This window comes from Carassius gibelio, chromosome B7 (genome assembly GCF_023724105.1).
Source record: "Carassius gibelio isolate Cgi1373 ecotype wild population from Czech Republic chromosome B7, carGib1.2-hapl.c, whole genome shotgun sequence".
NCBI classification, from domain to species: Eukaryota; Metazoa; Chordata; class Actinopteri; order Cypriniformes; family Cyprinidae; genus Carassius; species Carassius gibelio.
In genome coordinates, this window is record NC_068402.1 from 33,510,795 (window position 1) to 33,526,570 (window position 15,776).

The 15,776-nt window shown below is 35.8% G+C and overlaps 1 protein-coding gene and 1 long non-coding RNA gene across 2 annotated transcripts; one reads left to right on the forward strand and one right to left on the reverse strand.

Moving 5' to 3' along the window:
* Window positions 1-313: 313 nt before the first annotated feature.
* Window positions 314-4,623, reverse strand: LOC127961591 (uncharacterized). The gene is made up of 4 exons (XR_008154476.1): window positions 3,705-4,623; window positions 3,359-3,616; window positions 3,105-3,250; window positions 314-1,446 (listed from the first exon to the last, which is right to left on the reverse strand). It is a non-coding gene; the product is annotated as an uncharacterized LOC127961591 (long non-coding RNA).
* Window positions 4,624-6,918: 2,295 nt separating this feature from the next.
* Window positions 6,919-15,359, forward strand: bco1l (beta-carotene oxygenase 1, like). The gene is made up of 11 exons (XM_052561984.1): window positions 6,919-7,058; window positions 8,111-8,239; window positions 8,396-8,525; window positions 8,615-8,762; window positions 8,864-9,011; window positions 11,777-11,994; window positions 12,083-12,349; window positions 12,691-12,796; window positions 12,887-12,981; window positions 13,075-13,186; window positions 14,371-15,359. Exons 1-11 carry the CDS (start codon window positions 6,995-6,997, stop codon window positions 14,526-14,528), a joined length of 1,575 nt encoding a protein of 524 aa, XP_052417944.1. The 5' UTR covers window positions 6,919-6,994; the 3' UTR covers window positions 14,529-15,359.
* The last annotated feature ends 417 nt before the right edge of the window (window positions 15,360-15,776 follow it).

Consider the following 15,776-nt stretch of genomic DNA (forward strand, 5'->3'; position numbering starts at 1 on the left):
TCATTACACACATACTGATATATTTCAAATGTTTATTCATTTCATTTTGATGATTATAACTGACAACTAAGGAAAATCCTAAATTCAGTATCTCAGAAAAGTGTGCCCCTCCTCTCTTCTTCCAGACTTTGGGACACTGATTTCCAAAGGAAATGCAAAATTTGTTGTTCAAGTGTGGCTTGACACAAGGAATGTGACAGCTGAAACCCATGTCTTGCATACGTCTTTAGTGATTCTTGAAGCACTGACTCCAGCTGCAGTCCACTCTTTGTGAAACTCCCCCACATTTTTGAATGCGTTTTCTTTCACAATCCTCTCCAGGGTGCAGTTATCCCTATTGCTTGTACACTTTTTTTTCTACCAAATCTTTTCCTTCCCTTTGCCTCTCTATTAATGTGCTTGGACACAGATCTCCATGAACAGCCAGCCTTTTTTGCAATGACCTTTTGTGTCTTGCCTCAAAAAATAACTGCCAGATGTTTGGGGCACGCTTACAATTAAACTTTTAGGAAAGTGGCTCTTCGGGTTCAGGAATGGTACAATAAATATTGTGTATATATCAAAGCTTGATAACTACAGAAGTAGTCTCAAGATTACCTGATCCAAATTTGATAAAACCTGAATATAATCTGTAGGTTAAGTGTTAGATGCTTACATTGCTATCAGTAATGCTGTCCAATAAGTATACCAAAGTTCACAATCATTTTGCATTTGCTTTTGAAGGCTATAGACTCCCAAATATCTGACATACTGATTAGTTCAATAGGTTTGTTGCGGCACTCAATATTTAGTAAGAATGACTGATTTTGGTCTTCTTGCTGGTACATGCATGCTTGTGGCTGGGCACCCAAAAGGCCTATTAATTTCTTGGTAAATGGTCATTTAAATGAGCTTACTGTCTTGTTTAAGCAATATAAGAGTTGAGTCCTGAAAAACAATCACAGGCCATTTTTTTATGTATAGTCCTTGGGGTAATTGGCTGAGCCAGTTGGTATGGTTGAAATTTTCCTTAAAAAAAAAGACATTTAGTGCATGGCAGCAAATTTATTTCTCCTGCAGGGCATAAACAATGCTGTATATGATTCAGATCCCTTTATGTATCAATACCGATGCACAGTGTGTTGTCAGAATTTATAATTTCCCAGATAGTAATTTTACCGCAGGTTGTTTTAAAGCTACCCAGCAAGAAAAATTTATGTTTTCATCTATTACCTACTCAGACATGTAATAGATGTAATGCAAAGATGAAGTCCAAAGACCAAGAGGCATTTTACAATAAAGCTTGAACTGTCTGTGACATTGTTATAAATACAAGTATCATTTCTATGACATGACTGAAGCTGTAGTCATAGAAGCATCTGCGTCAGTTTACTTTTTCTTGCATTTGATGCCAAGAAGACCGCAGATCTGCATCAGGTCTACGATCTCCTCCTCTTCTTCAGAGTACTGAGGGAAAAGAGATAAACATTGAATTAAATAATTATAAAGGTGAAAACTGTAGCATAGCACTGGATTATAAATAGGGATAACTTCAAATGTCTTGAGGATAATGCAGGGCTCAAGCAGAGTTCTTATGAGTAGAGCCTCCAACCGTACATCAGATTTCACTAGTGGGATACAAGTTGTCAAACTTTGATCAGATTAAATGTGTGCTTTCTGCAAATGAGAGTTATGGTGGCAATCACGATTCCCTTCATTTCAGTCTGTTCATCACGTTATTAACTTGTAATATATAGTGCCTAATTCGGGGTGCCCAGTGCTGTTAATGGAGATGTACCTTCCTGCAAACTTAAGCCCCAACCCTGAACCTGAACACCTGAACCAACTAATTTATATCTTCAGAAGCAGTAGATAATTAAAGACCGGGGTGTTGCAGCAGGGTTATAAATGAACTCGGCAGGTAGGTAGGTAGGCATTACAGTACTCTGTAAAAAGAAAAAAATATCTGTTCAAGTTTGCACATGCATCGGACATTAATGCACCACTTCTTTAGCTGCTCATACAGTCCAGTTACTTCATATGGGATTCCCATCACGATGATGCACCCAAAAAAACGAAAGACCTCATAACTAAGGAACCTGGACTGGTACATGCATACTATGAACTGTACTATGAACTGCATCTCAAGTGGATGCATCCACATATAGCCTCGGGGCAGTCTTGCTTCAGGATGGGTAGGCGCTTAGCTCTGCCTCAAAGTCACTGACTGAATGTGAAGTTAGCTACGCCCAAATAGAGAGCTCTATGTGGTCTTATTTGGCTGTAAGTGAATAATTCTGTCATATCATTCTGTCATTCTTTTTTTCTGTATATCATTTTATCTATCTGACTTATTCTCAGGAAATGGTTCCACAGGTTAAAAACAGACTGAAATTAGAAGAAAAAAAACATACAATTAGGATTTAAAAATTACATTTTGCATTTATTGAATCACAGTCATTCATTCACTTTCTGTATAGTTTTTTATGATTATTGATAAATAACACTTGGTTTCCAAAATGTTTGGTCTTCTTTAGCTGTACTCCTATAACACAAAATGTTTTCAAATTCAAGACATGTTCTTTTTTATATTTATTTATTCAAACTTTTTTATTCATTCATGGTTGGTTTATTACAAGATAACGTAGTAACCTAACTACCAAAATGTACTTCGATATCTGTTCATATTATCAAGTATTAATAAGTATATAGATTCCAAACTTATTGTGACAGGGTTGAATTAGGGTTAAGGTTAGTAATGATACAAGATATATTAACAAAAAAATTGTACTTTGTAAAACTATAGCCACATATTTATATATAAGTCTGAAAAGTTTTAAGAGTTGGCCTTTGAAGAACAAGTATGTGTTGGTTATCTGAATATTTATTTCTCTATGCTGTTTGGTCACTTTATAGTGGTTACAGATCTGGCAATATTGGGGCTGAAGTGGAAAATATAATTTCTTGAAATTTGGCAGTGATTTATTCCATTTCTGAAGGACATTTGGCACAGTTTTCTGAGCAAGAACCATCTGTCTAATCAATTCAGCTGAACTGTATTGAAGTGTGTTTTTTAAACTTGCTTTTGGGAAGATGCTAATCAACCAATAAACTTGACTACAAACCTGAGTGGTTACAGCAGTGTCAACAGTAACACCTGCAGCTTTTTTAACAGTGATGACCACCATCAGGCTGTAGTTGTTATGTTTATTCCCTAGAGGGAGGTAAAGTGACTCCACCATGGGCTCTGCACCGCAATAAAAATAATTACCTGCAAAATTGGTCAAAGTACACAAAGTTAACCTTTATACACATAGGTTGTTTTGACCTTTATCAGGAAGAACCAAATTTAGATAAAAAAAAACAATTAATTTCTCACCTTGGCAGCTTTGAAGCAGAAAATACAGGACCCTTTTGCAAAAAGATGAATCTTAAGGAGAGAGAACATCACCCACAAGAGGGATACTAATGCGGGAGGGATTATTACAGAGTTACAGAGTTGAGTGATTTGCAGTAATATGAGATGGTGAAGAGACCGTGGTCGGCAAAAGCGGCTGGACTGAACAATCCTCAGTACTGGACGTATCAACAATTTGAACTGTGTATCTAGCAGATCCAGATAAGCTGCCTTTGACAGCTAAGAGAGAACACATTTGGCATCAATCAACCAGGGTCTTAAAGGGATACTCCACCCCAAAATTAAAATTTTGTCAGCAATCACTTACCACCATGTCGTTCCAATCCCATGGCTTGTGACTGTCCCATTGACTGCCAAGAAAAATACACTGTCAAGGTCCAGAAAAGTATGAAAGATGTCGTCAGAAAAGTCCATCTGCCATCAGTGGTTTAACTGTAAAGTTATGAATCGACGAGAATACTTCTTGTATGCAAAGAAAACGAGAATCTCCACATCACTGCAGCACAATTTTGGAGAACATCTGCTGAATGCAGGCAGTTTGGGCTCCTCTGTGTCAGCCACGCTGCAGAGATGTACTGTTTTCATTCAAATCAAAGTGTAAATACACTTAGAAAACAAATCCTTGTGTCGAGGCTGACACAGGATAGCATACAGTTTGGGTTCAGTGTATATTCTCCAAAATGACACTTCTGCCTCCCGTACAAGCCTCCTGGTTTTCATCCAAAATATCTTAAATTGTGTTTTCTGAAGACGAACAAAGCTTGTCATGGGGGTAGGTGATTAATGACAAAATTTTCACTTTGGGGTGAAGTAATAGCCTTTAAATTTCAAGATGCACAACGTAATTTAGGGTTACACCTTATTTTATGTGTCATTGATACAGTGTAATTACACAAATACAGAGTAAAATCAATTTACATCATGTAGATAATAGGGTTAGGGTTTGGTTAAGGGTAGCTGAATGTAATTATGCAAATCAGTTTTTTTTTTACTATATAGAAGTAGGCATATGTATAACAAGGACAAAGCTTTATCTAATTTGGTGGTCCCCAAAAGCATTTAAAGTAAAAGTTCACCCAAAAATGTAACTAAATTGCCCTTGGGCCATTCAAGTTGTAGATTAGTTTGTTTCTTCATCAGAATAGATTTGGAGACATTTATCATTACATCACTTGTTCATCAATGGATCCTCTGCAGTGAATTGGTGCCATCAGAATGAGAGTCCAAACAGCTTGATAAAATATTACAGTATTTGTTAAGAAAGTCTTGGATTGTTTTTCACTTGTAAATGGTGTTTGATCTGTGCATATTTCTCGCTTGTTTCAGGTAAGAATGCATTAGATAATATCAAACCAAGTAGCATTTATTTCTATGTAAATAAATAAATAAATACAGATGTGCTGGGTTTCAAACAATAAAATAATACTCACAGGACTCTGGTTATGAAGCTAGTGGAATATATTCATAGTTAATGTGATGAGCTAAAACTGTGATTTATCTGCTATAGAACACCTTCATGAACTTGAGGAGAAAATGTTCTTTTGACCAACAGTTCTAAATATATTAAGAATTGTGCAACAGATAAGCTGACAGTCACACATGAATCCATGCAATCAGACACGTACTGGGGTAATAAACATACTGTCTAAAGGTCACAGTGTGTAATACATAAGAGACGATAATGCGCCATATTATCAACATCAGATATGTGTTTTTATGAAAGGAAAATCTAGTGTTACATCATCTTTCATAATGGGTGGGAACAAAAGAGTTCTGACCATATTTGGAATGATATTCTACTGAAAAATGGCTTCCCAGCACAGGGCATGGCTCTCCAAAAGATGAAATATTGGCAGCAGGCTGACACACCTGCAGTCCGTGGCAGTGCTCTTGACCGGAAACAAGAAACCGAATCATTTTGCAATATAATTTTAATAATACACCATATAAAGGTTTGGGACTGGATGCATAAAACTATTTTTCAAATATATATTAAATCTTAAGTGACAAGCCTGAAATTCAAAAAAAAAATGTGTTTATTGTTTATGGCACTTAGGGTACAAAAAGGTTCATGTAATTCTTAAAAAATTTTTTGTTGTTGATTGTATAAATCTTAGGAAGTCAAACAAAATATTATATGATGCTGAATTTCTGACTATATTTATATGATGTTTAGAATTACAACCCTTTTACCAAAATTTGTTTATGTCCCTGATTTGGCTGATTTTAAGGAATAAAACTTTGAGTAAACAGAAGAATCAAACAGAGAAAAGTAATTAAGTGTACGTATGCAAGAATGCATTACAATTTTGCAAGTAACAGGACTTCTGTCATTTAGTTTGGGGCCAGGAGTTTGTAGTATTTACAGTTCTCAGAAGAAATTTGTATTTATTTGTTTCTTTTTTCTAAAAATAGCTTGGGTAATGAGGTTGACTGCAGTCAGCAACAATATTTGAAATCACAAATAGCTTTTAGTACTATTAATTAGATTTTAATTAAGTCAAAATATGCCAATGTTTTAAGATTTGTATTGTTAGATATGAGGTCAAGAAACCTGGACTAACCAAAGTTCCCATTTTAAGGGGCTATACAGACATTTTTTTTTTTTTATCTCTTATGTATCAACATAGTCCTCTCGGAAAAATGGCATTTGAGACATTTGGAAACACGTATGTTATTGCGTCTGCATGATGAAGTAGCTACAGATGATGCTAGAAATGTGCAAGAAATGAGACGATGCCTATAACAGATCTGAGATTATGATCATATACAAATGTACCAAAACAAGTCTGTTCTTACTGATCAAACGCAGTTCAAATCAATTCTCATAGGTCAAAAACAGGTCAAAATCAATTGCAGGTTAACTCATCAATTAATACAAAATATTGAGAAAAGACATTCATTATAAAGATATCCTGTGTAAAAATAAAGTCTCCCGAAAAAATTTGACCTTAAAATTATCATAAAAAATTCTAATCATGACCCACAATTGAAAATCTCAAATAACATTGCTGGCTTACAACTAAACTCTTATCAAAGCAAAAACTATTTATCTTAGTCTGAGGTAAAAGTGCATTGATGTTTGTGTACTGAAAGGCCTGGTTTATTTGTTTATCATGCAGGTACATTGATTGTGCAATTAACCTTAATTCTGTTAGACAGGCAACAATCAAGCCATTTACCCTATAGGTCAAAATATTGTAATATGTTTGTAGCCTATGTATGTATGTATTTAAAAAAATGCAATAAAAGTAAATTAAAAATATAAAAGGCTTTCTTAAACAAATGTAAAAACACAACAAAAAAATGTGTGTAATGTACATAATTTTTCATATCTCAGACTTTTGAATTCATTCGTTTATTATCAGATCTGGCTGTATATACATGCATTAACATTGCATTTAAAAGCAACTGCAACAAGACCCCACTATCTGCATGAAATGTTCTGCAGAGTAAGCAGGCTAATAGCTCGTGAACTTGCCTCAACTAAGCGTGTGACCTTAGCGGAACTCTCCAACTGTTATATAATGATTCACAAACGCATCAGATACTGTACAATACAGCCATGTCAGTGTAAGAGCTCAGCTTCAGCTCAGCATGTTGTCGTTTTTCTGGAGAAACGGGGTGGAGACGCCGGAGCCGCTTAAAGCAGATATGACAGGTAATGTTTCTGTTTCACTGAACAACATTTTTTCGCAACAAAACATAAACAAAAAAACATAGCTGTATCATCAAGACTCCTCAAGCAGATGTTAGCTTAGCCGCAAGAGCAATGAAAACAGATGATTCTGATTCCGAAATATCAGTGTGTATTTACAAATACACATTTCTGAAAGAAATTACACATCCACATGTGTCATCGGCTTTTTTTTTCTACGGAAAAGGAATGAAATTAGTTCTGACTCGCGAACGAGTCGATCACCTGAAGCGGATCTTTTAAATGAATCGTTTGAACAGCTTCACAAAACCATTGGCACGACTCGAATCGATTCTGACCATGAATGACCATGATCCAGCGTGTGAGCGTTAAAAAACAGATGTTGTTAAAATATTAGCATTTTATTGAAATACTCAAAAACGTTTTATGGTGACATATGTATATTTATAGCTTATGGCTTTATATTAATTTGTTTAATTCAGAATAGCATACTGGGGATGTCGTATCTTTAGAGTGCAAGAGTCTGTTCTGGAAGTAAGAATTTCATTCATTTTCACTGCATTTACTTTAAATTCGTACATATTATCCTATAAATTCAGATCTACCGTGAGCTATGACAGCAATGTCATCTAAAAAGATAAATATAAAATGAGATACTTATTATAAAAAGTGAGTTTTTTTTCTGTAAATAAATCATAATAAAGCTATCAGAAGATTAGAAGATGCAGTCAAACAATGCTGCATAGGCAAAGTTTAGGAAACTGATTCATTGTCTTGAGGCAACTGAAGAGCAGTCTTTCAGGACTAAAGTTATTAGATCAAATTTACACAAACATTTTGAACTGTCAGTGGCCCTAGAGGGTTTGAGAGAGACCCTGTGTGCCTATTTCACAATTTGGAAAAATAACAGAACTTGTTCCATTGTGAACTGATCAGTTCATTAATTGTCTTTCCAAATATTGTAATTTTCCGCCTTCTTGCCTCACGTTTGATAGATTTGCTGAAAGCCTTAATGTGAGATTTAAACATTAAATGGTCTTTTTTTTTTCATTCAGGCTCCATCCCGCCATGGCTTCAGGGGACACTCTTGCGAAATGGTCCTGGTCTGTTCTCAGTTGGTAACACTTCTTACAAGCACTGGTTTGATGGAATGGCACTCATCCACAGTTTCACATTTAAAGACGGTAAATTGGGTGAAAAATAACCTTTTAAATTACATTCATGGAAAGTGCAGTACTACGCTGAAAACTGTTGCAAAATCTGCAAAGTGCATGTGCTATTTTACTGTATGTATAGAGTATTGGATGCATCATAAACAATAAAACTCTTTTTTTTTTCAGGGGATGTATTTTACAGAAGTAAATTCTTGAATAGTGAAACATATAAAAAGAACATAGCTGCCAATAGGATCGTTGTGTCTGAATTTGGAACCATGGTTTATCCAGATCCCTGCAAGAATATATTCTCCAAGTAAACGGTCATTCCTTCTAAACCATTTTAATTTTGTATTAAGAGTCCAATCAAAATGACCTGGTAAATTACTTTGTATTGCTTTGTAGAGCCTTCAGTTACTTGATGAACGCCATTCCGGATTTCACAGATAATAATCTCATAAACATCATAAAATATGGTGAAGATTATTACGCATCATCAGAAGTGAACTACATAAACCAAATTGACCCACTGACATTAGAAACATTAGGAAGAGTAAGTCCATATCTGTTCATTCATTCATTTGTTTGTCTGCTGCATCTCAAGATGTTTTTCTCATGCCACTACAGATAAATATGTCTTTATTATCATTGTAGACTAACTACAGAAACCACATTGCCATTAACTTGGCAACTGCACACCCTCACTATGATGAAGAAGGGAACACGTACAACATGGGCACTGCCATCATGAATTTCGGAAGACCAAAATATGTTATTTTCAAGGTGCCAGCCAATGCCACAGGTAACAAGAGAAATGTATACAATTGGTGACTATTGTGGCCCTTTGCTGTATGAATACAAAAAACATAGACATGATTAGAAATGGCATAAATAATAGTCAGAGTTGTGAACTTCACAATAAAAAATTACAAATCAGCCACAAAGTAGTTATTTATAATATCGAAATATGTCCAAATGCTAAACTTAATAAAAGTTATCATGTCTACAAATATTCTTAGACAACTTGAAGACTTTATAGCCCAAAATGAAATATTTGTTTTTATATTTTTATTATTTTATATAGAAACTTGATAGCAAAGTTTGTAGGCAAACTTTAAGTTGGCTTGAAAAAGCCTAGCCAGACAATTTGAAGTAGTTTTAAAAGCCTAAAGGGGACCTATTATGCCCCTTTTCACAAGATGTAAAATAAGTCTCTGATGTCCCCAGTGTGTGTGTGTGTGTGTGTGTGTGCGTGTGCGTGTGTGTGTGTGTGTGAAGTTTTAGCTCAAGATACCTTACAGATAATTTTTATAGCTTGTTAAAATTGCCACTTATTAGGATATGATCCAGAACGTGCCATTTTCATCTTTCCTTCTATATGCAAATGAGCTGGTACTCCCAGAGAAGAGGGCGGAGCTTCAAGTGCTCAAGCTCAGGGCAAATATCGGTGATGGCCTTTGCAAATAAAGACTCCACTATTAGTACAAGCCTGTTATCTTTAAATAACTGTATATTTTAACTCCCACATTCCTGTTTACGATCATTCTGGTAGCATGTGAACTCAGCATCAGTGAAAACAGACAGACAATGGTTGCTTTAACAATATTGGCCTTACAAAGTGCCAAGAAGTTCTTTCAGAAAGGCAATTTGCAAAACTAACATGTGATACTTACTTCTGGGGTGTACCTAGATCACAAACAGTTGGCAATGCTCCATTCTTCAGGAGTATACTGACCTTCATTCATTCATAATAATTAGTATTATTAACAAGTAACTAGCATTATGTTTAAATGTTTCTATAGCATGTTGCTAGCATGATTAGTAAGTTACTAACATGATGCTAGCATGATTAGTAAGTGTCTAGCATGTCGCTACAACGTTTCCAGCATGATTATCAAATGACTAGCATTTTGCAAGCTTGATTAGCAACTTACTAGCATTTCGCTGGCATGTTTCTAGCCAGATTAGCAGGTTACTAGCTTGTTAGCATGTTTGCATTTGTTTGCTAAAACCAGTTGATTCAGTAAAAAAAAAAAAAAATATATATATATATATATATATATATATTAGGGGTGTAACGATACGCGTATTCGTATTGAACCGTTCGGTACGACGCTTTCGGTTCGGTACGCGGTACGCATTATGTATACCGAACGGTTCGTTGGAGTAATTAACTATATTTGAAAAAAAAAAAAAAAGAGAGAGAGAGAGAGAAAGAAATATAATGATATGCGTTCAACAAGGTAGCCCAATAACCCAAACAACGTAACAGGCAACGCCCCTGACACTCCCGAAGAAGAAAAAAACACCATCTTATATGTTTATGTTAGGCTACTCAGCAGGCGCTCGCTCACTCAGTACACGCTGAAGGCTCGTTGCAAAATAGCCAATGCGTTTAACAGACTAGAAATGAGAAGATCCTCCAATAACCAACAGGTCTGGTGTTTGGGTGCACTTTGGATTCCCTTTAAGCTATAATGGTGATGGCAAGAGAGTGGTGGATAAAAAAACAACGGTATGTCGCATCTGCAACATGACAGGGTACACCAGCGGGATTACAAAAAAAAAAAAAAAAAAAAACAGCGGGAATATCTGGGATATATGCGTCAGTACTATCTGGGAAAAGACGAAAAAAAGGAGAAACATGCACGCAGCAAACTATCCCTGCAGCATTTAGACACTATAGCTTACAGGGAATCCAACCCAAACACCAGACCTGTTGGTTATTTTAGGATCTTATATTTCTGGTCTGTTAAATGCATTAGACATTTTTCAACGAGCCTTCAGCGCGTGCTGAGTGAGCGAGCGCCTTAGGGGCCGTTCACATATCGTGCCTAAAAACGCATGGAAAACGATAAGCGCGTCTTTCTCCTCCTTTCCAAAGCGCTCGGGCAGAAGCGCTCATGAGGCGTCTGTCTTTGCTAAGCAACAATGACGTGCTCTCTCCATGAGACGCGGAAATTTCAGCGAAGGATAAATGGATTTGCAGCTCTAAAAATCGCTTGCAGTAGCTCTGCTACTGAATTTATTTCAAAATTGCAATCCATATACAACTATGATCAGCTGTTCCTTCATCTTGGCTGAGCTCTCAACGTTGTTACGGGAAAGGATGAAGCTGATTGGTTAGTTCTTGTCACATGACCCGCGGTGCGCTTGCGGCATTCTGAAAAGTTGAGATGTTTTTACATTTTGCTGTATCTAAAACGTATCGAACCGAACCGAACCGAACCGTGACATCAGTGTATCGTATCGAACCGAACCGTGAATTTTGTGAACCGTTACACCCCTAATATATATATATACAAAATTAAAAAAATAAAAAATAGCTAAAAACCTATTAAGACCAGCCTGACCTGCTAAATAAGTGGCCAAAACCACTTTAAAACCAGCTTGGTAGACCAGTCGAAGCAGTAAATCAGCTTAGGCTGTTCTCAGCTGTTTTTCCGTAATGAGTTGTTAAGCTTTGGTGTGGCAGTAGACATCTTAATTACACCACAAGTGTTATTGTATAAAATGTATCATATTTCAGAAGTAACAGCTAAACAATGCATACATTTCTGATTTCAGATAAAGAGAAGAAGCCAGCTCTTGCGAAGGTGGAACAAATTTGCTCCATTCCTTTCCGCTCCACCTTGTATCCGAGCTACTTCCACAGCTTCGGCATGACGGAGAACTACATTATCTTTGTAGAGCAGGCCTTCAAGCTGGATATCCTCAAACTGGCCACAGCTTACTTCAGGGATGTCAACTGGGGCAGTTGCCTTAAATTCGACAAAGATGACATTGTGAGAAAAAAGTCTTCTGTTTTGTGTAAAACAGTACTCCATTCGTTCATAAAAATAAGTCTAACTATTGGTTTTGATCACCATATAGACACTGATCCATCTGGTCAGTAAGAGGACTGGGAAAACTGTGAGCACAAAGTACTACACAGACGCATTTGTGGTCTTCCATCACATCAATGCTTATGAAGAAGATGGACATGTTGTCTTTGACTTGATCACATACCAGGACAGCAATCTGTACGATATGTTCTACATACACAACATGAAGCAAGACGTTGACAAATTTATAGAGAACAACAAGGACTTCTCTAGACCAACATGTCAACGGTTTGTCCTTCCTCTCAACATAGACGAGGTAAAGCAGGAAACATTAAGAGGAAAACTGCAAATGCATTATTCTGAAAATAATTCTAATTCAAATCATGATGAAATTTAATAGTTGTTTAGAATATGCTGTATTATAGGCAAGACATAAACACACAAAAACAGTAAACAGTCTTGAACAGTATGTAGATCTGTGGATAAATTGGATAAAACAGGAGAAGTCTTAGCATATTTCTGTAAATAATTATTCATTGTATCAATACCACTGAATAGAATCAAACTGAATTGAGACGAAATTCCATATCCAATTTAAGCTTTACTTTACCATATCACTTTTCATAGAATAACAAATCTTTTCTCTCATGCAATCAGGAAGCTCCACCAGACACCAACCTGGTGAAGTTACAGGACACAACAGCCACAGCAGTGCTGAAGCAGGACGGCTCCATCTACTGCACCCCTGACACTATTTTTGAGGGTGATTCCTATATTCGGAACTTTATCATTTTTATGTACCCCCCCCCCCCCCCACACCTAATTTTTACCATTGTTTCTTGAATAATAACAGGTTTAGAATTGCCAGGGATTAACTACAAATTCAACAGTAAGAAGTACAGGTACTTCTATGGCACCAGGGTGGATTGGTCACCATATCCAAGCAAGGTAAATGTTTTGCATTTATTTTAAACCAAATACCTTGCTGTTGTTGGCACCATAAAATGCCATAATTCAGTAATATGACCTCTTGTTACATAGATTGCAAAAGTGGACATAGCTACCAGGACACACCAAGTGTGGATAGAGGAGGAATGTTACCCGTCTGAGCCAGTGTTTGTGGCATCTCCAGATGCTGTTGAAGAAGATGAGGGTGAGCATTTTTTAGACACCTTTGACATCTTTGCTAAATATTGATAAGATTTATGCATAAGAAAAGATTTGAAAAAAAAAAAACCTAGTCTTTAAATGCAGCACGCACATAATTTATTGCATGGCACAAGCTGATTAAAAGCAACAAAAAAAGGCTTATCTTAGTATTTATGTCTGGTTTCTAGTAAAATATCTTAAAATTCCATGGGTTTCCATGTTTCCATGGGTAAAAAAAAACCTTGATTTTAAGTGCATTTTGCATAAAACAATTAAAAGTGGGGTAAGTAAAATATTCTTAACATAAGTATTTTATTTACCACTCTGGAAGATTATTTTACTTATTTTAACTAAAATAAGTGCATTTTGTTAAATACAATTTAGTTTTTAAACTGGAAATAAGACTAAATATCTTATGCAATTTAGATATTTTGACTCGAAAAAAGACAAAAATACTAACTGAGATAAGCCTTTATTTATATATTTTTTTTTTTTGCAGTGTTGGCCTCTGCTTATCCTAGAGATTGCTTGCTCATTTAAATAGTTTGTTTCAGTATTTGTTGTAAGATGGTTCCGCAAAAAAACTCTAAAGCTGATGACATACGGGGCAACACTTTAAACAATGTTGCAGGGCAACTTTGGCTAATGTTGCCATCAGCAGGCGACCAGGTGAGACACAGGGCCCACGACCGATCTAAAGGATCCAGATAGAAATTTGTTACCCATTCTCAATGGAGAAGTGCTCAAGCAACATTGCTCAAAAAATGTTGGAGGAAGTTGCCAGGTGTATCATCAGCCTAACAGTTGCTTTGAGACCCTCTACCTCCCCTAGTTCCACTGCTACAGGATTGATGTATATTACAATGCTCATAGAAGTGTGCCTGTGTATCTATTGGAAGTATGTAGCAATTCCATACAGCAGCGTGTTGCAGATCTAGTCCAAATACAACTTATCCATACTGAAACTACTGAGAAAGTAATTGTGATTGAACTATGTTTAAATCAATTGCAAGTTGAGTCACCCATGCTTTTTGCTATTTGTGTGGCACATGGAGAAGCTGCCTATGTAGAGTGAACCAAACTGGTCAGGTGTGATGTTCCATAATGATTAGGCAGCTTACAATTAGAGCAAATCTTTTATAGTCATGTTATCTTGACATAACATAAGTGCTTTTTCTTCAATTCCAGGTGTTATCCTGTCTTCTGTGGTTTCATTCAATCCCCAAAAGCCCCCTTTCCTGGTGGTCCTGGATGCTAAGTCCTTTAAAGAGATTGGTCGCGCTACCATTGACACTGCTATTCATATGGACCTGCATGGGCTTTTCATCCATGATAAATCTACCTAAAATGGACATTAAAATAATCAAACAACTCATTTTTAGGGAGTAGGATTTAAAAAAAAAAATCTTATTTTCTTTTGTAAAGATATTTGAGATTAATCAATATTTTTCTTACAAATCCTATGCCAACATTATTTATCATCCTTACATTATTTTTTATGATATGTTTATAGACATTCTGTAAAAAAAAGGGCTATTGTTACATAGTAACATGATTATATAAAATGATCTATTCTTGATTGTTTGTGACAATTGAGTAGGTCTGAAGTAGAAAACAAATAGCTTAAAGCTGTAGACTTTGTAATTTATTGTTCCTAATATAGCATCATATAGTAAACCTAGCTTTATACACTATGAAAATTGTTGGCTCTCAGAAAAAAATGTATTTTTATGTTTCATATTTTTAAGTCAATTTGTAAAAAAAAAAGGCATCTGGTGACTGAATTATTATGGTAATTTGATAGACATCCTGTAAAACAGGCTATTGTGATATATGCGATGTAAATGACTCGTAAGATCTCCTGAACTGTTCATTGTAGTCATAGCTTAAAGCTGTAAAACGTTTTTTTTTTTTTACACTTTTTGTGTATATTGTTGTGTCCCAAAAAAGAGAAGTTGCCATTTTTAAGTTGTTTTCACATTCATGTTTAATATATGATATTAGTCTCTTTATGCATTCTTTAACTACTGCTGAATATGTGAATATACAGTACAATACAGTTTTTTTAGTTATACAGTACTCTATTTTACACACTGTAAAGTTCAATTACAGTACATTGGTAACCGTACATGCTGCCAGTAACTTACTGTAAAAATAAAGGAACATTTTTAACAGTGTAGGCTATGGGGTCCAAATGTCCCCACAAAGATGGCAATATTCAAAATCATTGTCCTTGTTGGTCCCAATGAGGAAACAGGCTTATAAATCTAAAATCTAAAAATGCAGAAAGTTTTGTGTGAGGGGTAGGTTTAATGCAGGGTTAGGGTCTCTACAGAACCCAAATAATTCATCTTATTTCATAAACTGTTAGAATGGCTTTTCCCCGCTTGTTACTTGTTTCTAAAGACAGCACTGCCACCATGTGACGAATCTTTGCATGTCATATAGGTTATAGTTGACTTCTGTGCTGAAGTCTGACAACTATTACTATTACTACTATAACTACTGAGAGTAAAGTTCAGAAAGGGCAATGTACAGTTTTGATATCTACTGTATATGGTATCTAAAAGAAGTACCTTATTTACTCCTATATT

Coding starts and splice junctions, on each gene's coding strand:
- bco1l (XM_052561984.1), top strand. CDS start 6,995: ATGTTGTCGTTTTTCTGGAGAAACGGGGTGGAGACGCCGGAGCCGCTT. Junction 8,526..8,614: donor TGCAAGAATATATTCTCCAA/GTAAACGGTCAT, acceptor ATTGCTTTGTAG/AGCCTTCAGTTACTTGATGA. Junction 12,350..12,690: donor TTCCTCTCAACATAGACGAG/GTAAAGCAGGAA, acceptor TCATGCAATCAG/GAAGCTCCACCAGACACCAA.